Source organism: Canis lupus, chromosome 2 (assembly GCF_011100685.1).
Source record: "Canis lupus familiaris isolate Mischka breed German Shepherd chromosome 2, alternate assembly UU_Cfam_GSD_1.0, whole genome shotgun sequence".
NCBI classification, from domain to species: Eukaryota; Metazoa; Chordata; class Mammalia; order Carnivora; family Canidae; genus Canis; species Canis lupus.
In genome coordinates, this window is record NC_049223.1 from 75,034,517 (window position 1) to 75,056,538 (window position 22,022).

General features: G+C 46.5%; 1 protein-coding gene and 1 long non-coding RNA gene across 14 annotated transcripts in view; one reads left to right on the forward strand and one right to left on the reverse strand.

Moving 5' to 3' along the window:
• LOC111093570 overlaps positions 1 to 22,022 on the reverse strand; it is a 25,144-nt gene continuing 3,122 nt past the window's right edge. For 3 of the 13 annotated variants that reach the window (XR_005356008.1, XR_005356004.1, XR_005356001.1), the window contains exons 4-11: positions 18,892 to 19,002; positions 18,218 to 18,370; positions 15,923 to 16,048; positions 15,704 to 15,834; positions 12,969 to 13,054; positions 10,889 to 10,939; positions 3,570 to 3,666; positions 523 to 1,158 (exon numbers count right to left, since the gene is read on the reverse strand). This is a non-coding gene — a long non-coding RNA (uncharacterized LOC111093570). Of the gene's footprint in view, positions 1,229 to 3,569; positions 3,667 to 10,095; positions 10,471 to 10,641; positions 10,695 to 10,888; positions 10,940 to 12,960; positions 13,055 to 15,660; positions 15,835 to 15,922; positions 16,049 to 18,217; positions 18,371 to 18,891; positions 20,635 to 22,022 lie in introns of those variants that run through there. The other 10 variants (XR_005356003.1, XR_005356002.1, XR_005356009.1 and 7 more) reach the window with 10 other exon arrangements.
• CNR2 (cannabinoid receptor 2) lies at positions 18,637 to 19,764 on the forward strand. Its single transcript, NM_001284480.1, has one exon. It carries the CDS (start codon positions 18,682 to 18,684, stop codon positions 19,762 to 19,764), a length of 1,083 nt encoding a protein of 360 aa, NP_001271409.1. The 5' UTR covers positions 18,637 to 18,681.

A 22,022-nucleotide genomic window follows, 5' to 3' on the forward strand; every position in this document is an offset into this window, starting at 1 on the left:
CCAGCACTCTTCACCCATTGATGTTTTCTGGCGGACACTGATAGGCATTGAATTTCAAAGTTCTGATCTGATAGGCAAGAGGGATTGGAACGGAATGTCCTTTTAGGTGGTCTGTGTAACGCTGGTGCATTACCTCCATTTTGCAGATGAAGAAACTAAGGTTTAAGAAGATTAAGTGAATTGCTCAAGGTCATAAGAGCTACATGGGATTAGAACTCAAGTCCCTTGACTCCAGGGGCTATACAGATGCCCCTCCCCTCCCTGGTCAGAGTTCCTTGTGAGAAATAACACAATTACAGGGACAGAATGCTGTGGTACTGGGGACCCAGAGGGGAAGTGGTGAGAGGGACGGAAGGCCAGACCTCCTCATGCTCACTCATCTGTGAAAAAGAGTAAAAGCAAGAGAAAGCTGACTTGGGTGGCTGTTGAACAGTAGCTCTGACTGGGACCCAGGGCCAGCTCCTTAACGCACAACTACCAGGACTCCTCAGCACCCAGCAGGATCAGGAAGCTCAGCCCACAGACCACAGTGAGTAGCTTTCCATTGTTGCTTTATTTGGGACCTCTTCCTCATTTCAGAAAACCTGTGTTCTTTGAAACCTGGGTTCCCACTTTCCCCCTCCCCCTCTCAGGGATTTAAGAAGCTGGGGGGGCCCGACTGGGGCCAGGAGATTGATGCCTAATGAAGAGGACTCCCAAGGTGTGTGAGGACCAGTCACAGGAAGGCTTGGGGCTGGTGCCGTCCTCACCCTTGGACAGGATCACGAATCAGCATTCAGCTTTGCAGGCCCACCAAGGTCCAGACAGAAGGAGACAGTCACTGACATGCAGACAGCTCAGTAGGGTGAGAGCCACACTAGGTCCAGGAGGCCAGGGGTCCACTCCACAGACGTTCCACTCAGCAGGACACTAGTGTTTATGAGTGTGTCCTGCGCCAGCACCCAGGTGAATCTCAGCACTGGTAACTCCGTGGCCTCAGGATATCAGTCCCCCTCTTTCCCATTCAGCTCCCTCTTCTGAGAACTTTGGGCCCGAGACCAGCACTCATGGGCCTGCCACGATGAGGGTTGGCTGGATGATGCTGGCACCAGATGGGCACCTGGGCTCAGCAAATGGCTTCATTGGAGATTCTGAGCTTCATACCATCTGCTGCTGCTGCTGTGGAATAGAGATAAGGATGATGAGGCTTCAGGCTGCTTCTCCCTCAAGTGGGTGGCAGGAAGACCCCCTGAGGACACAAAGATCAGGAATAAGGCAGAGAAGGGGCTCAGGAGAATTTGGGTAGGCCCTGGCCCCACATTGATTTCTACCAATGAAGCACATCCTCTACCTTTTGGTGGGTTAAGACCTGGTGGTTACGGTGGGCAACATGGTAGCATGGCTTAGCCGAGCAGAGCCTTCCAGGGTCTCCTCTCTTCCCTCCTTATCTTGTTGCACCTATCACTCTTACCCTTTTGTTCATTCCTATTAAAGCATATTCAATAGGACTCAGGGCTCTCCCCCTACTGGGCTGGTTGGAAACTGAGTCTCAGTGTATAGGGAGCTTCTTTCACGTTCCAGCATTGCACATTGAATCCTAGGATCTCATACAGAGCATATAGCAGGGGAGGGACCTGACCTTCATGCCAGCCTGGCTCCTCCTATGATAGATGCCCATTGTCCAAAGGAGTCTGATCTCCTAAAGTCCAGCCCCGTCCACTTCCCTGGCATGCCTCGAGTCCAGATTCTTCACCAAGATTTGAAACCACTGTGCCTTGGGTTCAACCTCAGGGTTGGGTTATCACCCAGTACCTTCACCCAGAGGCCCACCATCTCCCCAAGGCAGCAGAGCCCAGGACGTCAACACTCAAGGGACCCATGATTGTCTCTCCTATGTCCTCTGGGTCACAGATGTAGGCTCCTCTCCCCACCCACCTAGGACCCCGGCTCCATCTTCTCACTAAACTCAGGTTTTTACAAAGGACAGAAAAAAGGGCTGTCTTCAGACAGCTTCTGCTTTCTACCTCAACTCCTGCAAAAAGTGTCTAGGCCAGGAAACACCAAGGCTACTCTTTTTTTTTTTTTTTTTTAAGATTTTATTTATTTATCCATGAGAGACACACAGAGAGAGAGAGAGGCAGAGACACAGGCAGAGGGAGAAGCAGGCCCCATGCAGGGAGCCCGACGCGGGACTCGATCCCGGGTCTCCAGGATCATGCCTGGGTTGAAGGCAAGTGCTAAACCACTGAGCCACTCAGGCGTCCCCAAGGCTACTCTTTGAAGGGAGACAGGCAGCTGTATCTTACAGAGAAGGAAAACCAAGTCTCAGAGGCAATGGTGACACCTTCAGGGTCACCTGGCCAAGGAAGAGTGCAGCCACTCTCAGCGCTCCCAAACCTGTGCTGTCAGTCACGGGAGCCCGTGGGAGACTCAGGTCCCCCTCACCAATGTGTCAGGTGGCCTTGGGTGAGTCACATCACCTTTTTTTTTTTTTTAAGATTTTATTTATTTATTCATCACACACACACACACACACACACACACACAGAGAGGCAGAGATACAGGCAGAGAGAGAAGCATGCTCTGTGCAGGGAGCCTGATGTGGGACTTGACCCCGGGACTCCAGGATCACGCCCTGAGCTGAAGGGAGACACTTAACCGCTGAGCCACCCAGGTGTCCCACATCACCCTTTTAACCTGCAGTTTCTCCAACTCTAAAAATGAAGCAAAACAGCATTACCAACCTGCTTCAAAGGGAATTTCATTTATTTTAACACTTCCAGAGCGCTCACTACATGCTAGAACTCTGCTAGCACTGTTGCCTTCTCTTGTCCAGGGCTCACAACAGCCCATGAGAGAGACACACTGTCACCACCCACATCTGAGAGGTGAGAAACTGAAGCTCACACAGGATTAAGACCTTGCGCAAGGTTGCATAGCTGGTGGTATATGGCAAAGTCAAGACTCAAACCCCGATCTGTCTGAATGCGAAACCAGCTATACTGCAGCAAGAACCCCCATAAAGAACAGGTGCGGCGAGTGCCTCGAAAGCACTATGGTGCAATGCAGCCTCCAGGAACCATCCCCTCTTCCAGCTGAGCTCAGAAAAGAATTTAAGACCATTATTCCCTCTTCCCTCCACTTCCTGGGGAGAGATAGGGTCCACAGAGCATGGGGTGTATCCTGCCCTGCCCCCATGCAAGGAAAGTGATGCCAAATGCCAAGAAAAGAAAATGGTAGAAAAGGCAGATCAATGGGGTAGCCCAGAAGGAGAGGAGCCTCTGGTGTCATTCCTCCCCAAGCATGGGAAGGAAGGCGGCCAGGATCCCATCCAAATCAGGAGGATGATGGTGAGACTTCCAGGTAGAAATGGGTTGGTTTGGGCCTCTTCTGGGCTTTGCTGCCTCTGTTCTCCTCCCCCACCTGCTCCTACCCCCCACAAAGGAGGCCCTGAATCTCCTTCTCACACAATGAGTCAGAGACAGCTCTTCCCACCACGGCTCCCTCCCTCCCCTCTGTCTTTTTCTCCCTGGGGGGTTGAGGCCACCCCAAAGTTCCTCTGAGAACCACAGCTGCATTCACACTATTACCTCTGCTAGACAGTGAATCCATCCTCTGTGTGTCTCTGTGGATCTGCCTGGGTCCCAGGGGAATCTGACAGATCCGAAAGCAGGGGACGGGAGCCTGCTGAGATCAGGGAGGGGGTGCAAAGTGTCATGGACTTTCTCCAAGACTTCACACGAGTCCCTTCTTAGCAGTACTCACTTAGCAGATGAGGTTACCAAGGCTCAGTCACATCAGGTAAGTGGCAGAGACAGGACTCAAGCCCAGGTCTGTGTTTTCACTACCTTCCACCAGCTTTGCCCAACAGGGAGGGAGGTTTTCCAGAAGGTTCACACCATTAGGAGGTCATGGAGCTTAGTTCCATTTTTTTTTATAATTAATGAATAATGATTTTGCTATTTAAAAGATACTTTTTTCAGTGTGAGAGCTTCTTAGGATAAACAGAAGAATCAAAAGCAGAAGTTAGTAGTGATCAAACAAATGATGATCTAATTTCTCCCAACCAGGATGTTTATCATTTGGCCAGTGGAGTGGCTTTGGCTGATACATGGTTTTATATCGGATCTTATTCTTAGTCATTTATTATTTAATGTATATCCTTAATGAACCAGTGATTAAAGGCAGGATGCAAAAGGCATTCTGATGTCAGAAACACAAGGAAATAAGGAGAAGGAAGATGGTACGTCCCCTGCAAATTTACCTCAGGATTCATAAATTGTGTTTATCTGTTTATATTTCTTATATAGCATATCAGGGAAATTCTTGCACTTCCCAAAATTTCAAAGAGTGTTAAAAAGAGAAAATGATATGTGCTCTTTCTTCACCCATATCGGGCAAAAAGTTAATCTACACCGTCAGGGCACATGCAGAAGGATGCTTGCCAATCAGGACCTGAGATCTATTTTCTCTTGCATATGACAAACGTTGGGATTCTTCTAAAAGGATACAGATCAGCTTTTTAGGCGTCAAATGCCAGAACTTAAACCCTCAGGTCTTGAAAGTGACTTCCATTCTCTTGTTACATCTCAGCCTATTTTAATGTCCACTTGGTCCCCCAATAAAACATCGCTTCAATATGTGTTCACCAACCATACATTCCCTTCTGTCGTGAATATGAAGTGGATCAAGCGCAGATGCCACTTGGAAAGTGAGAAGTCAAAATTTATCTTCACATATCATGCATACAATTTACATGGTTTAAAATAAATGTTAGGGAAATTTTTGAACTGATTGAAAAATAGTACATTTGGCTTAAAATCGCTTCCTTTTTCATGGGCCATACAAAATCATGGCTCAACTGATTGCTGATGGAGTTTCTAACATTATACATCACTGTGAAACAGTTGTTGAGTCAGAAGACATTGGAGACATTCCAGTCTGACCCCCTCATTCTATTTTCTTTTACTCTTTCAGCTTGGGGCATGATCCTTAGATAGCCTGGCACATAGACAACAAACATAATAGTTAACACTCATTGAAGGTAGATTACGTGCCAGTCAGGCATCTGCTATGCATCTGCTACATGCCACCCACCCCATTTACTCCTCACAACAGCCTTGAGTGGAGGTACTTTGGTTTATCCCCATTCTATAGATGAGGATGCTGAGGCTCAGGGAAGTGAGGCAATTTGCCCAAGAGACCACGGATCTAATAAGAGGCAGAATCAGAACTCACAATTGTGATTCACGGATGCCTCTTAAGTCTCTGTAAATTTCCTTCTTTTTTTTTTTTTTTTAAGATTTTATTTATTTATTTGAGAGAGAGCGAGATCACTAGCACATGAGCAAGGGAGAGGTGGGGGCAGTGGGACAAGCAGACTCCATGCTGAGTGCAAAACCTGATGTTGGGTTTGATCCCAAGACCCTGAGATCATGACCTGAGCTGAAGTCACATGCTTGATGGACTGAGCCACCCAGGTGCCCCCTGTAAATTTCCTTCTGACTCTCAGTTGATCCTTACCTGTTTACCACGCCTCTTTACAGAAGCAGGAGCTGGAAATCCAGGTCTCCTTGCAAGTTAGTGTACCGAGGGAATCAGTACGCTGGGTCTGATCCCAAATCCCAGGCCAGAAATGGCCCTAGAGCCCAAAGCAAACAGATCCACGAGTCTGAAATAATTCGCTCTATCAGGAAGGGGTCAGTGGAGTGTGCGTGACGATCACCTCCCCAGATGTCTGGCCCATCTCTGGCTTCTCCTCTTCTCTCCATGGTCTCACTGCCCACACCAGGTGTAATTCATTCCTCAGCCTGTATCCAGCTGTCCCTGTGACCCTCTAGCCACTTTGTCACCACACAGATGTTAGTGGCCCCAAGGCCTTATGAATCAGCTGCTTTGCTGGTGCCAGTTTCCTCAATTATAAAATGGGAGTGCTCCCAATCCCCTGGTTGGCTTGTCATGCAGAATAGATGAGTTAATACAGATAATACAGTAAGCGTTCATTCCGTGTTACCCTCTATTAGTGTCGTAACCACTACTATGTTTCAAGAACTGGCCTCCACAGCTCTGCCACCCCACCACTCCCACCTCTGTTCGGAGAACCAGTCTGAACTGCAACCCCCACTGCTGCCACTAGAAAGAACCAGAATGAAGGTTAAGGGCAGGGACTCCACCTTTGCTTCCCAGCAAGCCAGGAAAAAGTAGAGGAGCCTGGGGGAAGCCAAAGGGGACTCAGAGTATCCACCACCCCTTCAAGCCTTGCCTACTCTCTTGCTGTAGGGAAGCCACCATGGAAAGTCCTTGTTGTCTTTCAAACACCTCTGCCCTGTGGTTATAAGGCCTTGTTTGCTCCACAGAGAGCACTTCATGGTCAGAATGGATGACCAGCCACTTCCAGGTGTGACTTTAACAATGCTCACACACACACACACACACACACACACACACTTTTCCCAATGACCAATGACCAATTCACCAGTAGCAACCTACTCTTGGGATTGAGATCCACACCCTGTTATTAGTCATTTAGACTTTAGTGTGACCGAGTCTTCAGAATTTTTCTATAGCAGGTTTTCTTTGAAAAACAGGTATAGGCTTTGTAATTCCTATTGTAAAGATGAAAGTGAAGGGCAGAGAATCAGTGACATGCCCTGAATCACAGGGGAATTCCCTGTTGGGACAGAACTAAAATACACATCATCAGACAGCCCATCCCAAGACACTGACCCCTGGGACCTGGTGAAATGGGAAACTGGGGTCCTTATGCTATTCACAGAATTTCAAGAAGCCCACCCCCCAAAAACAGGATAGAGATTCCCCAGAAGAAAGCTGTAGAAGCCATCTGAGCGCTAGGAGCAGTTGATAATTATGTGCCTGAACCTGAGTTCAAATTGGACTTGGTCTTTTGTATGACTGCAGGCAAGTCACTTCTCTGTGCTTCTGTCTCCTTGTCTACAAAACAGAGGCGGTGATAATAGTACCGCCCTCCCTTGCTTATTGTGAGGATTGCCTGGGTTCACATGCAAAGCCATGCTTGGTACTCAGAAGCTGTCAGTGTTACGGTAGGATCACCCATGATCCCACCCTTGTCCGCACATCTACAGCCGGGCAGGTGACGCTCTGAAAGGCTTGTCCTAAGTCCTCTTGCCAAGGATCCTTTGAATTATTCTGAAATGCTGGCCAGGCATGCCCTTCTCGCTGATATATACTCCATCAGCCTTCTTCCCCCCTATAAATAAATAGATCGGTGATGTCCCCTTTGAAAAACTTGAAGATAGTTAGTTACCCTCCTTGAGGATTTTCACAAGTATCAGAGAGAAGTCCTTCAACCAATTCATCTGGCAAATATTTATTTATGTGCCAGGCAGTGTTCCAGGCACTTGAAACACAGCAGTGAACAAAACGGACGATGAGCACCTGCTCTCTTGGAGCTGAGATTCTACTGCCCTGGTCATTAATGGTGCTGAAGGCCCTGGTTGGAGAGAATAGCCCAAGGAGGAAAGGATGGAGAGTAGAGGGAAGAGATTGTTGCCCAAAGTATGAGGAAGATGCCCCTCTCTCCAGACTGGCCTGCCTTCTGAGGACGGGGTCTCACACCAGCATGGAGGCCTAGGTCTGAGTTCTGGCTCTGCCACCTGCAAGCCATGTGACCTTGGGCAAATCCATCTAGCTGAGCCTCAGCTTCCTCACCTTAAAACAGGGGAAGAGGAGCCTGGGTGGCTTTGGTTAAGCATCTGACTCTTGATTTCGGCTCAGGTCATGATCTCAGAGTCGTGAGATCAAGCTCTGCATCAGACTCTGTGCTGGGCGTGGAGCCTGCCTAAGATTCTCTCTCTTTCTCTGCCTTTGCGCCTCCCCTCGATCCTCTCCCTATCAAAAAAGAGGGGTGATGGATAAGACAATCTATCCAAAAGTGCACTTCACAGGATAAAGGAGGTAATACAGGTAAAAAGCCTGGAGTGCCTGCCACAAAGGAAGTACTAAAGCACAGTGGCAAATTCATTTTCTTCATCTACTTTAACCAGAGTGACATATGGCAACAGGCTGAACGCAGAAGCAAAGATTCCAGACAATTAAGAGGTTCCCCCCCCAATTTTTCATTAAAAATACATCATTTCTATTAGCATGTAATAGGTTCGTTTGACATATTTTTTAAGTTTTCAGTTTTATTTTCTAACACTGTAAATAGTAAAGGATGTAGCCTACCTCAGCGAGAGCCCTGTACGGTCTGGGTAACTTTTAAGATGGTAAAGGGGGTACTGAGAGTGCAGAGTCTGAGTACTCCTGCTCTAGGCTTTCCTGAGCAGGCTTTCTCAGGCCAGCTCTTCTGCAACCTGACAACACTGCCCTGCCCCATGTGGTTAATTGCACAACTTTCAAGTTCGAAAGACACTTTGAGGTGCCATCGAAAACCCATTCATGGAGCAGATGGGCATACAGAGAAGAGGACAGTTTTGCCTGAGGTTACTCAGCCATCAGTGCCACCCCAGACGGAACCAGAATCCTGTCTCCTTGGTCCAGGGCTCTTGTCCAGATTGCAGGCTGACAGGTGCCAACATCTTTCCCCCAGCCTGGTTAATAATCCATCAGGCTCCCCAGCACATTCTCAGCTTCCCGTTCACTCAACCCCAGACATCCTGAATGGAAACAGAATCTTCTCTCTCTGCTCTCCTAACTCTGTCCCCTGCTCCCTCCTGCCTCTCAGCCTTCCTCCTTGACCCCCCCTCCACCAGCCCAAGAGCATGACAGAGATGATGTCCCTCTCATTTGGTGCCAATTAGCAAAGAACTTGGAAGAGTGAGGGGAAAGCTGTAATATGCATGCATAGTATGTATATATATATATATATAATCTCTATAATATAGATTACAGATTATATTATGTATAATCAGCCAACAATGGAGGGCTTACTGTGGCCCAGGCACTGTATTAAGCATGATGCTGTCTCAATTAATTCTTGTGCCTCACTACTGCCAATAAAGTACGTACAATTTGTTATCCCCATTTTACAGATGAGGAAACTAAGGAAAACAAGTGAGTGACTTCATCTGAGGTCATAGAGCTAACACTTTGTGCCAGGACTAGAAGTCAGGTCTGTCTGACTCTAAAGCCAAAGAGCCTGACTGGCAAATCCTTGGGTCTCAGGAGATCAGGATTTCACCAGGTTGGTGGAGATAAGACGAAAATCTAGACCTGTTAATGTAGCAATGGAGGCAATCCTGGGTGAAATTGGTCAGAAGAAGAAAAAAGCCAGGAAGAGAAACAATGTGTTTTGCTCCTGAGGCTAAAGACCAAAGATTGCCTGTGCCAGTTGTTTGGGCAATCACCCTGGGCAGGGTCATGCATTAGATCCTGTCCCTTTACCAACCTGACTCTGTCATAGCACAAGGGCTCAGGTCCTCGCTTTGCCTGTCACTTGCTGTGAATTTTTGGGTGATGTGCCCTCTCCAAACCCATTTGTTCAAGAAACGCTACCTGTCTCCGATAACAATCACGAGCTCTGCCCCACTGTGCAAGCTGTCAAATATGATATGGATGTGGGCATTATTAGTTCATCCTCTAAAAAGGAAGTTGCTGGGGCGAAAGGTAGTAGAAAAAAGGAAGATATCTGAAAAGACTCAACAAAATTGTCCCATGTGGAGACTTCAGATTAGTCAGTTAATTACCAAGAATTAAAGAAGGTAAAACAACAGGATGGGACCCTGGTCTTCGAAGAAATGAACAAAAGCGTGGGTTCCCAGCACCCCTAGCAAGCTTCTTAATCTCTGGACCCCAATTTCCTCATCTGTACAATACAGAAAATAATTATACCAGCTTTGCAGGGCTGTTTTGAGGTCTAAGTGAGATAATGTGCTGAGAGCGCTAGTACAATGCCAGGCCTCATCATCGTTATCCTCCAATCGTCTTTTCAGATGGCAGTGCTGGAGAGAGGGAGAGAAAGTGACTTCTCCATAGAACCAACTGAAGCCAGAGCCAGGCTCAAACCCCGAGCATCCATCCTAACTTGGGACCCTCTTCACATTACACACAAACACACTACAGTTCACTCAGGCACCCACACTCCTGCTTAATTGTTTTAAATCATTATTTAATCTGCACATTGAGAATGCAGGTAGTAATAGTTTCCCCAGTCACAGATGAAGAAACTGAGGCTCAGAGATCTTGAGTAACTTGCCCCCAGGTCACACAGCCCACCCACAGCAGGGCTGGGATCTGAAGCCAGCAACGTTTTATTCCAAAGCCGTGGCCCTTCACCTTTGCTGTCGTGGAAAGAGGCCTCAGACACCATCAAGCTTAATTCCTTCCAAGAGGGAGGCTGGAGATGATACAGATCGATAAAGGAGGAAGGTCCAGGGAGAACAAGTGTCCAGACAACAGGTGGTGACGACCCCACAGACCCTGGGTGGGAGCGATGAACGGTGAGTGGACAGCAGACAGACTCTTCCAGCCCCACAGGGCAGACTCAGAGAGGGTGAGTTTCTTCGCCAACCACTAGACGGACATTTGAGAATGGCCTTAATGATGATCCTTTATGCCAGTTCTATAAATTACAAATTCTTGGGGATCCCTGGGTGGCGCAGCGGTTTGGCGCCTGCCTTTGGCCCAGGGCGTGATCCTGGAGATCCGGGATCGAATCCCACGTCAGGCTCCTGGTGCATGGAGCCTGCTTCTCCCTCTGCCTGTGTCTCTGCCTCTCTCTCTCTCTCACTGTGTGCCTATCATGAATAAATAAAAATTAAAAAAAAAAAAAACTTAAAAAAAAATTACAAATTCTTCTTAAAGGACTGGAGGTGGCCTATATTATAAGTTAGGGCAGTGGAAATAATAGCAAAGCATTAGAAACCACTAAAAAAAAAAAAAAAAAAAAAAAAAAAAAAAGAAGAGAAGAAGAAATGAATCAGGAACCAACCTTGAATGACCCACAGGCTTGCATCGGATTTAGTTCTGAGCTTCCTGGCAGCTGGGGAAAAGAAACACAAAGTCTCTCTGAAAAAGCCTGCTTTTTCCCCAGTGGACATTTGTTCATTTATTCAATAAGTCGATTTTAAAATACTTAAGTGCCTCCTTTATGCCAGGCTGGGTGCTCACGTGCTAGAAATCCCAGGAGAAATGTATTAAAGAAATCTGCCAGGGCGGCCCTTTGCATCTGTCCCCTAGGCACAATTTCCATACTTTGCCTTCTCCTGGGACACATACCACTGGAGAGATTTTAAGTTCCTTCACACACATGCTGTTCCACCCCCACTCGGATGACTACCGTAGTGGTCTATTTACAAGATCAAGAGCCTGGAGAGTTGCCAACCTTTTAGTTCACTTTCTGCTTTAGACCTGCTGTTTGTGGTTCCCACCTCTTTCCAGAAGTCTGTTTCCCTGGGTAAGCAGTGTTATGGTGAGATGCTCAGGGTGAGGCTCAGGATGAGTCCCAATAGGCAATATCAGTCATGGCTTGGGAACAGGGAATGGTGGCTTAGAGACCATCTAATTGTCTCACTTAACTGGGCTGACTTCCACCTCCTTAAGGACTGCTTAGCTCAGCTTGGACGGAACCCCTCACTAAAAAAACTTTGTTTCAGTGTGAGAGGGGACTAGAATACAAAGATGTCATCACTCCCTGATCCAGATTCTACTCTCAAACTAGGAGCTCACAGTCCAGGAAGCAAGAGGAGACAAATATTATTGATACAAATAGTAGAAGGTAGACAGTGATCCATGCAGCAATGAATTTCCTCCACCTGAGGGGGTTAGGGGAAACCAGAGAATGCTTTCTGGAGAAGGTGGCCTTGATATAGGACTTGAAAAAAATAGATAAGATTTGGGCAAAGGCCAATAGCCTATAGCCCAAAACTCCAGAGAACTTCCTGGCAACTTGTAGTCAAGTGCTATTAAGCATAGAGGGGAACTAGGAGAAGAAATGTGGAAGGAAGGCCTCATGATTTCCTTTCCTACAGCTGGACACAATACCAAGAGCCCAGCCTGCATGGGCTTTGACTCATGCAGGTCAAACAGGTTTTTATTTTTATATATTTTTATATTTTGACCTTCATGGTGATAAAGTGTCAGCTGAAAGTGAATGGAGATCTTTCTATCTGCCTCAGCTCTCAGTTGAAGCTCAGACAAGACTCAAACACAGAATCCTGTAGGAACCGTATAAACTAACTCAATTGAGTCACTTCCTGCCTTTCACTGAACATGTGCTGAGCCAGGTGGAGTGCCATGAATTTAGTAAACTTCTATTACTTCATCTGCACGGCAATGTGATATGGACGGTATTTCTCCCAGCTTACAGATGAGTGAAACAGATGTGCAGAGAGATGAAGTAACTTGCCCAATGTCACATGGCCCTTTCAAGTAGAGAGCTGGATTGGAATCCAGGGAGGTCTGGGCACAAAACCTGCAACGCTGGGATTCAGCGTGGTTGAATTCAACCTAAGGAGTCACCCAGTCTACCCACCTGCTTTATTTTTTTTACTATTTTTTATGTATTTATTTTACAGAGAGAGAGCCAGAGAGCACAAGCAGAGGCATGGCAGAGGGAGAGGGAGAAGCAGACTCCCCGCTGAGCAGGGAGCCCCATGTGAGGCTTTATCCCAGGACCCCAAGATCATGACCTGAGCCGAAGGCAGATGCTTAACCCTGAGCCTACCCACCTGCTTTAGAGATGAGAAAAGAAAGATCCAGAAAGGAGAAGGGAGCTGCCCAAAGACACTCTATAGCAGAACAGGAACTGGAAAGCAGACCCTCCAACTCTAGGTCAAAGGGAAAAATGATGGCTCTTGCCCTCAATCTTGGCTTTTCACTGCTGGTATAGTGGCCATAATCAGAGTCACGTTCAGTTCACCTCACCTCACACCTTGTCCCTGGTGTGCCTTGGGCTTTAAATACCAGGAATGCGGGGGCAGCTGTTACCATGGCACTCCTTTTTTCACTTCACACTTTCAGTTCAAGTAGGAAAACCCCCCAGGGGCAACCCCCTCCTCCTACCTCCTCACCTGAAGTTTCCTTTCCCAGACACTCAGCATCAGTATAGGTCAGGCTGCAGGCTCCAGGTCCACCTTACCCACTGAGCACCGACATGCTGTCGAAGAAAAGAGTGTCAGGTAGTTTTGGGGCTTTGGCACTGTTCTTGGGTGGGGATGGCACTTGGTTGGTTGGTTGGTTGGTTGGTTCTCTTTTAATCATGCATTTGTAGGGCAGCCCTGGTGGTGCAGCGGTTTAGCGCCGCCTGCAGCCTGGGGTGTGATCCTGGAGACCTGAGATCTCGAGTCCCACATCGGGCTCCCTGCATGGAGCCTGCTTCTCCCTCTGCCTGTGTATCTCTGCCTCTCTCTCTCTCTAAATAAAAATCTTTTTTAAAAAAAATCATGCATTTGTACAGTCAGGTCACGAAATGGTTTTGGTGTGCCTCAGTGCTTGTTACTATTTGAAACTCCACAGACACAGTGATTAAAAAATATGAACCCTTTCTCTTAACGAATGCACAGACATAAAGTCTTCTGCACGCCTTGAAAGGATTGATACCCATCACAGCATACCCCTTTGAAAAAGCCAGGGTAGAGGTCATCAGCCGATTGTTTTTTTCTAAGGAGAATGAGATAGGTATTGTCATTGTCATTTCGTATGTGAGAAAAGGGGCTCAGAAAGTCAAAGGGACTTGCCCAGAGTCACGTGACCAGCCATGGCAGAGGTGGAACTAGTACCCTGCAACACCGCTCACACTGGGTCTCCCTCTGTGCTGGGCACTCAGACCTAAGTCCTTGCCCTGGAAGAAGGCCCATCTAGGAGCCAGATGCTCTGATTCCAGAAGGTATTTCTATCTTTCCATAGGGAAGCCAGGCTTCCTGCATTTCCTGGTGCTGTGTGCATCCTGTTGCTGTCGGATGTTTTCTTGTTAGTCTCTCCATCAAAAGGCCTGCATTTCCTGCCCTTATTTAATTTGGACAATACCACAGGTCGGTGGCCACACCAGACTTGGGTGAAGCACTAAATACCGGCAGCCACCACCCTGGCATCCCTCTTCTAGGCTGGACTCTGCGTAAGGTAAGCCACTCTCTGATGGGAGGAGGCTTTTTCTTAAGAGAAATCTGGAGAGAGGGGGAGTTTGGCTGGGACAGCGGGGTGCAGGGAGGAAGGTTCCAGAAGTGGCAGAGTGGGGACATGGGAACTGAGGAAGGCTTGCACTGTCTGTCACTCATTCATGACCAGAGCTAAGAACGAAGCTGGCACCATTTCCTGTCTCACTCAGGTGTGACTTTAGCAACATTCAGCAATAGCTATCTGTCTCAGACAAAGGCACCATCTCAAGCTTCTATAGGCAGGGTCACCTCTGTGTCTACAGAACAAGGGTCTTATCTTGTGACTTGGAGGATGTGAAATCTCATTCCAGCTCTGCTGCTGTTTTGTTGGGTGACCTCAGGAGATTACTCCCCCATCCCTGGACTGTTTTCTCGATGCTAAAATGACGGAGCTGGATTAGATGAGAGGGTTTCGATCTGTTCCTTGGACTGCCTTGAAGACAGGGCATAGGTAGGTGATATGAACTCAGACTTTACCTGACTTAGGAATAGAAGTTCCATCAATTGTAAAATTGTTCTGCTCTCCCAAAAACTTTAAAATCACTGGATTATATATTTTTTAAAGATTTATTTATTTATTCATTCAGAGAGAGCGAAGAGAGAGGCAGAGACACAGGCAGAGGGAGAAGCAGGCTCCATGCAGGAAGCCCGATGTGGGACTCCATCCTGGGTCTCCAGGATCACACCCCGGGCTGCAGGCGGCGCTAAACCGCTGCGCCACCGGGGCTGCCCCAAATCACTGGATTATAATACGAACTGCCATTTATTGAGCTCTTGTGATGTGCTGGGCATATTATTTTTAAAACTTCATGGAGTAGGGGAATTATCCCCTTTGAAGATGCTCAGGATATTAATCATCATCATTATCATCATCATTTCTGGGTATTGTATTAATTGACTGAAATCCTCACAAAACCCATCTTACAAATGAGAAATGAAAAACCCAAGGCATTCGGTATCTTGAACAAGGCCACTGGGCTGGAATTTCAAGCTGCAGGAGGATGTACTACACTCCCTCCAACACTCTCCCTTGGGGTCCAGCTCCTTGCCATTCAACTGGGGTTCATTCGTTAGGGAGTTTTTGAGCACCTACTGTATGTAGGCATTATGCAAGGCACTGAAGACCAGAAATAATGAAGGCTCAGTCTCTGACCTTGACAAGCTGTGGGGCCTCTGCCAAGTGATTTAATATCTCTGAGCCCATTTTACCTGTGAAATAACAATATTCATAATTTTATTTTATTTTATTCATTCACTCATTCATTTATTTTTAGGTTTTATTTATTTATTTAGAGAGAGAGTATGCACGAGCAGGGGGAAGGAGCAGAGAGAGAGGGAGAGAGAATCCCAAGCAGACTCCATGCTGAGCATGAAACCTGACCTGGGGCTAGATCCCAGGACCCTGAGATCATGATCTGAGCTGAACCGAGCCGCTTAACTGAACCACCTAGGTGCCCCCTTATTTTATTTTTTTTTAAAGTGAACTCTACACCCAATGTGGGGCTCAAACTTCTGACCCTGAGATCAAGAGTCACATGCTCTACTGACTGAGCCAATTAGGCACCCCCCAGTACCCATAATTTGTATGCTATACAGTTGTATGGATTACATTAGATTGTGGCTGTGGAAATTATTTCGTAGAATTTCGATACCATCCAAATGGTGGTTAGTTCCAGTTGGAGAAAAGCCTAGTGCAGAACTGGTTACAACATAAGCAGAGTAATGAGGGGAGCTTCCTTTGTGATGGAGCATCAAGGAAGGCTTCACTGGATGAAAGATGAGTCTAGAAGGAAGGTAAAGAAGGAAGGTCAGCCAGAGAAAAGGAACCCTGAGGTGAAGGTGTGGGCAAAGGTGCAAGGAAGTAGAGCTACCTGGGAAATGATGATGGAGCATCCGGAGGAATAGTGGAGCCGGCAGGGCTGCCTGCAGTGGCCTGTGAGCGGTGAGGCCTGCCCCGGCTGTCCACGCGCCCTACACCACGTTGGCGTGGGCTAGCACTGTCCCATGAAGACACAACATGAGCCACAAGTCACTTAAAATTTTCTAGTTGCCACATTAAAAATGAATGAATGAATCAATGAGTAAGAAGGAACAAGAGAATGAAATGAACATTCTTGTAGCGGCCTCTTCAGTTACACACACGTCACAGTCCCCCGGGAGCATATTCCCAGGAGTGGAGCTGATGCACCCAAGGGCAGTGGTATGTCAGCCCCATCAGTTGGGCAAACCCAACTGCTCTCCACAGTGGTTGTGCCAACTTACCCTTCCCTGGAGGCGCTGAAAGGCCTCTTTGGTCTCCACCCTCTCCAACACTCAGCATCAACAGGTTTAATTTTTCACCCATCTGATGGGAGGGAAACTTGCATTTCTGTGGTTGCTACTGAGGTGAGACATCTTTTCAAAGGATCACTGACCATTTCTCTTTCATGCCGTTATTATTCTTGTGTATGGGTTCTCTTTTTTCTTGAGAAGTCTGATGTGAGGCTTGTCTGTTTTATTATCTTTTCAAAAAACGAGCTTCAGAGGTACCTGGGTGGCTCAGTCAGTTAAGCATCTGCCTTCCACTCAGGTCATGATCTCAGGGTCCCAGGATCCAGGCCCTGTCCCTCCCCAGCTCCCTGTTCAGTGGTGTCTGCTTCTCCCTCCCCCACTACCTCCTCCCCCAACTCATCCTCGTTCTCTCTCAAATAAATGAATGAAATCTTAAAAAAAAAACAAAAAACCTGGTTTCAGTCTTTTCACTTCTTTCTAGTCTCCATGGGTTTTTCTATGTCATTAATTTCTGGTCTTATTATTTCTGTCTTCTGCTTTCTTTGTGTTTATGCTGTTGTTGTTATTCTAATTTTGTGCTGTTTATCGCATTTGTCTTTTTTCTATTCTGAGCATGAAGGGCTATATATTTCCTTTTCCGGGCTGCTCAGATACATCCCACAGATTTTATTTATTTATTTATTTATTTATTTATTTATTTATTTATTTATTCTTCATCCCACAGATTTTAATGTTACAATTCTAAACATTTCTGGTCTCCTGGGTAACTCAGTCAGTTAAGTTTCTGCCTTTGGCTCAGGTCAGGATCCCAGGAGCAGCCTCCAGGGGAGTCTGCTTCTCCCTGCCCCTCCTCTTCTCCCCTCCCCTCTGTTCATGCTTTCTCTCTCAAATAAATAAAATATATATTTTAAAACCCACAATTCAAAGTATTTCCTAATTCCCTTTATGATTTTTTGACCCAAGAATTATGCAGGAGTGTGTCTTTTAAATCTTTGTGTTTATGAAGTCTGTTAGTTATATTGTTTAAGTTCTTGATTTCTTAACAAATTGCACTGTGGTCAGAGGACATGGTTTGTATTCAGAGATTATTTTAAATTTGTTGAATTTACTTTTCACCTAAGACTTAGTTTTGGTAAGTGTCCACATTTGCTCGAAAACCATGTGCATTCTCCAATGACTGGGTGCTGAGTTCCATATATGACTATTTAATCCACGTTGTTTTTTTTTTTTTTTTAATTTTTATTTATTTATGATAGTCACACACAGAGAGAGAGAGAGAGGCAGAGACACAGGCAGAGGGAGAAGCAGGCTCCATGCACCGGGAACCCGATGTGGGATTCGATCCCGGGGCTCCGGGATCGCGCCCTGGGCCAAAGGCAGGCGCCAAACCGCTGCGCCACCCAGGGATCCCCTAATCCACGTTGTTAATTGGATGTTCAAACCTTATACATTCTATTAATTTAACAGCTTCTGAGAAAAGAATGCTAGAATCAGTCACTATTCAATTTCATTTCACGGCAAGTCCACAAATATTTACTGAGTACCTATTATGTGTCAGATACTATTCTAAGACCTTATATCAGTGGACAAAATAGTTCCTGACCTCATGGAACTTAAATTCTAATGGAACAAAAATTCTAGTGACCTGGCTAGAAAGTATATTCCTCCAGAGAAAATTCAAGTTTGCTTTCTAACAATATCTAATGATGTCCCATACAAGATTTGGGTACCCTGGTTTGGCGTTTCTCAATATTTAGAACATACTCATATAAAAAAAAAAGATTAATTATCTGTCACTTAGATTTATCTGGATTCTTATATCTTATCTGGCAACCCTGCTGGTGTGAAGCCAAAAAGTTTTGTCTTTGTTGTCAAAACTGCAGCATCTTACTTACCAAAATGGGCAAACAGAACAGAGTAGAACATCAACAGAAAAATCCCCTCCATCTTATCGTTCTGGATTCCATTTTTTTCTTGGTTTTGATTTCCTTGTGGTTTTTGAGCCTCAGAGATTTCTCTTACTTTCAATGGGAAGTCTCAGGATTGGGCTTTTTGGAAACAAAAGACCAAAAGTCTTGCAGGCCACTTCTGCTTCTTGAATTCCCACATACCACTCCCAAGGCAACCAGTACAGACCTACTGACCCAGTAGAACATGGATTGAGGGCAAAATATAGAGGACCAAGATATGCATTGCTATTTTCAACATATGATCCACCCACACAGATAAAGGGTTTGCCTAGAGCTGTTGGTTGTGTGAAGTCATTATTGCGGTAATTGAAAAGGACTCGTTTCTTCTTCTCATTGTGCTGCAGCAAAGGCTTCGTGGCAAGCCCAGCAGGAGCCAAGGGACCCACCCCATGGAGAGCCGCGGGGTGATGGAGGCAGCCAATGGCTGCAAGGATGCCTTGGATTTCAACCCCATGAAGGAATACATGGTCCTGAACAGTTCCCAAAGGATAGCTGTTGCGGTGCTATGCACCTCCCTCGCCCTGCTAAGTGCCCTGGAGAACCTGGCCGTCCTCTACCTGGTCCTGTCCTCCCACCGGCTCCGCAGGAAGCCCTCATACCTGTTCATTAGCAGCTTGGCTGTGGCTGACTTCCTGGCCAGTGTGATCTTTGCTTGCAACTTTGTAAATTTCCACGTCTTCCATGGCATGGATTCCAAGGCTGTTTTCCTACTGAAGATTGGCAGCGTGACCATGACCTTCACAGCCTCTGTAGGCAGCCTACTGCTGACCGCCATTGACCGCTACCTCTGCCTGTGCCACCCATCTACATACAAAGCCCTACTCACCTGTGGGAGGGCCCTGGCAACCCTGGGCATCATGTGGGCCCTCTCTGCATTGGTCTCCTACTTGCCCCTTATGGGATGGACTTGCTGTCCCAATCCCTGCTCTGAGCTTTTCCCCCTGATCCCCAATGACTATTTGCTGGGTTGGCTCCTGTTCATTGCCTTCCTCTTCTTTGGCATCATCTACACTTATGGGCATGTCCTGTGGAAGGCCCATCAGCATGTAGCCAGCTTGGCTGAACACCAGGACAGGCAGGTGCCAGGGATGGCACGAATGAGGCTAGATGTGAGGTTGGCCAAGACCCTGGGGGTGGTGCTGGCTGTCCTTTTCATATGCTGGCTCCCGGTACTGGCCCTCATGGTCTACAGCCTGACCACTACCCTAAGTGACCAGGTCAAGAAGGTCTTCGCCTTCTGCTCCTTGCTCTGTCTTGTCAACTCCATGATCAACCCCATCATTTATGCCCTGCGGAGTGGGGAGATCCGCTCCTCTGCCTTCCATTGCCTGGCCCACTGGAGAAGGCATCTGAGGAGACTTGGGCTTGAAGGAAACAAAGAAGTCCCAAGGTCCTCAGTCACTGAGACAGAGGCTGATGTGAAAATCACCCCATGGCCAGATTCCAGAGTCCTAAACTGCCCTGATTGCTGATGACACCTCTTCCACAGTTTTAAAGCAGCTGAGTCAGAATCATTTCACTCCTCAGAGGAAAGAGAGCAGCCTTGACCCTATTGTCTTACTTGAGTCAGGCTCCAGGGGCTTAGACACTTACCCCTTTTTGTTGATAACTGATGTCTCTAACACCTGGCAGGTAGCCTGGCTGTGCCTATTTGCATGAGACTGTTGGATAGCTAGACCCTGTGAGGAGTGGCAAGGTGGGCGAGAGGATTGTGCAGGCTCAGTGCACATTCAGATTACAGAACCTCCCCAACAAAATAGCTTAGTGTTTACATCTTCCAGAGACCCCAGGATCCAGAGGGAGCCTGCAGGCTCACCAAAGAGGAACTCAGAGGAAATCTAGAAGGTGAATGGATTATGTTCCTGATATCTCAAGATGTCAGGTAGGATAGCTGGCCAACAATGTTCTTGCTTCATTGTTGGGACATCCTTGGTTCTAAGGCTATGAAAGACCGCACTTTCTGTCACCTTTGCCTGCTGAGGACCAAAAACTTTGATATAAGTAAGGATTAAGCATGTTGATTCACCTCTTTCACAGGTAATTGACAAGCCTCTAGTTCAGGGAATCTTATTAGGGCAACGGCCCCACTTGACACCCTGATAATCTCCACTCACAGCCACTGTGACCTCCTAGGTCCCTGGGGAATACAGAGGAAGCTGGGACTGATTGAGACACAGAATTTTCGGAGAATTTTATGGACCCTCTGTAGTCCTTCCACTGGAAGCAGGCAATGGCCCAGCCTAATACAACTCCAATAAAAAGGAAGACATTCACTAAGATTTCATAAACCCCCACATTGTTCCTGGTTGCCCCTCAGTTCAGCTCCTTTGTCTCCTCCGCACCTGTATAACAAAAAAATGAGCAGAGCAAGTAGGAGAAGAGGGAAATTCCCTTACAATGTGCCAGGTATGGGACTGGCATCCCACAGACCATTATCTCAAGCAAGAATGCAGTCCCATGCCTTTGAAGATTTCAGGTCACCCATATCTTACATGTCAGGGAAGGTAGATTCCTACCAAAGAAGCTTACTTAAAACAATAGGCAAGAGAAACTGTTGTTGGTGGGAAGGATAACAGAGGAGTTCTAATGCAATGATGTGGGACCATAGAATAAAGGGAAAGACATTGATTAAACATGAAAATTAAAAATATTCATTTAATATTTACAAGACAAGGTGTCTACTATTCATTCACTCATGCACCCATCTCACAAATATGTGCCAGGCTTTGTGCTAGCCATAAATGGTTGTACATCCATAAATGAGACTCTAACGGGGCTGACATTCTACATTCTGGTGGGAAGACAACCACTAAAGAAGATAATTACCGGTGGTAAAATGAAGGAAATCATCAAGGTCATGTGATAGGGATTAATTGGGGCAAATTTAGGTAGGGTAGACATACTACGTGCTCTGTCATAAATGCTGGCTGGCTTTTATAGAGTCTTTACTATGTGCCATACACTGGGATAAGTGCTTTCGAAGGAAGTATTTTACTTAGTCTTCACGATAACCTGATCAATAAGGCCCTCATTTAATGGATAAGGAAGTAACTAAGTGGCAAAATCAGTTGCCTGAGATCACACTGCTGATATATACCCAAAGCTGGGGTTTCCAAAGCCTGCCCCCTTTACCACTAACCTCTTGGCCTCGTTCAAATTCTTCTTGTTTAGGAATAATACTCAATTTCTGTAACATTAGATTGCTGCAATCTTAACTCGCCATTACTTCTCAATGTACTTCACTTTCTGTCCTGTATTAATTTCCTGTAACAATTTCCCACAAACTGGGGCGCCTGGCTGGCTCAATTGGTGGAGCACGCCACTCTTGATCTTGGGGTTGTGAGTTTGAGCCCCATGTTGAGTGTAGAGATTTCTTAAAAATAAAAATCTTTTTAAAAAAACACAAAATAATTGTCCACCGAGTGTCTTAAAACAACAGAAATTTATTCTTTCATGGAAGCTTCTGGAAGCTAGACGTCCAAAGTCAAGGGATCAGCAGGGCCATGCTCCCGCCAGAGGTTCAAGGAGTCTTCTTCATTGCTTCTTTTGACTTTTGGCAGCTCCTGAAGTTCTTTGGCTTGGGGCAATGTAACTCCAATCTCTGACTCCATCTTTATATGGCTTTCCTCTCCCCACCTTATCTCTTGGCATCTTCTTTTAAGGATGTCAATCATTGGATTAAGACACATCCTAAACCGGCCTCCTTATTTTAACAAATTACATCCACAAA

Excerpts from the sequence above, each read along its gene's own strand:
- CNR2 (NM_001284480.1), top strand. The coding sequence starts at position 18,682 with ATGGAGAGCCGCGGGGTGATGGAGGCAGCCAATGGCTGCAAGGATGCC.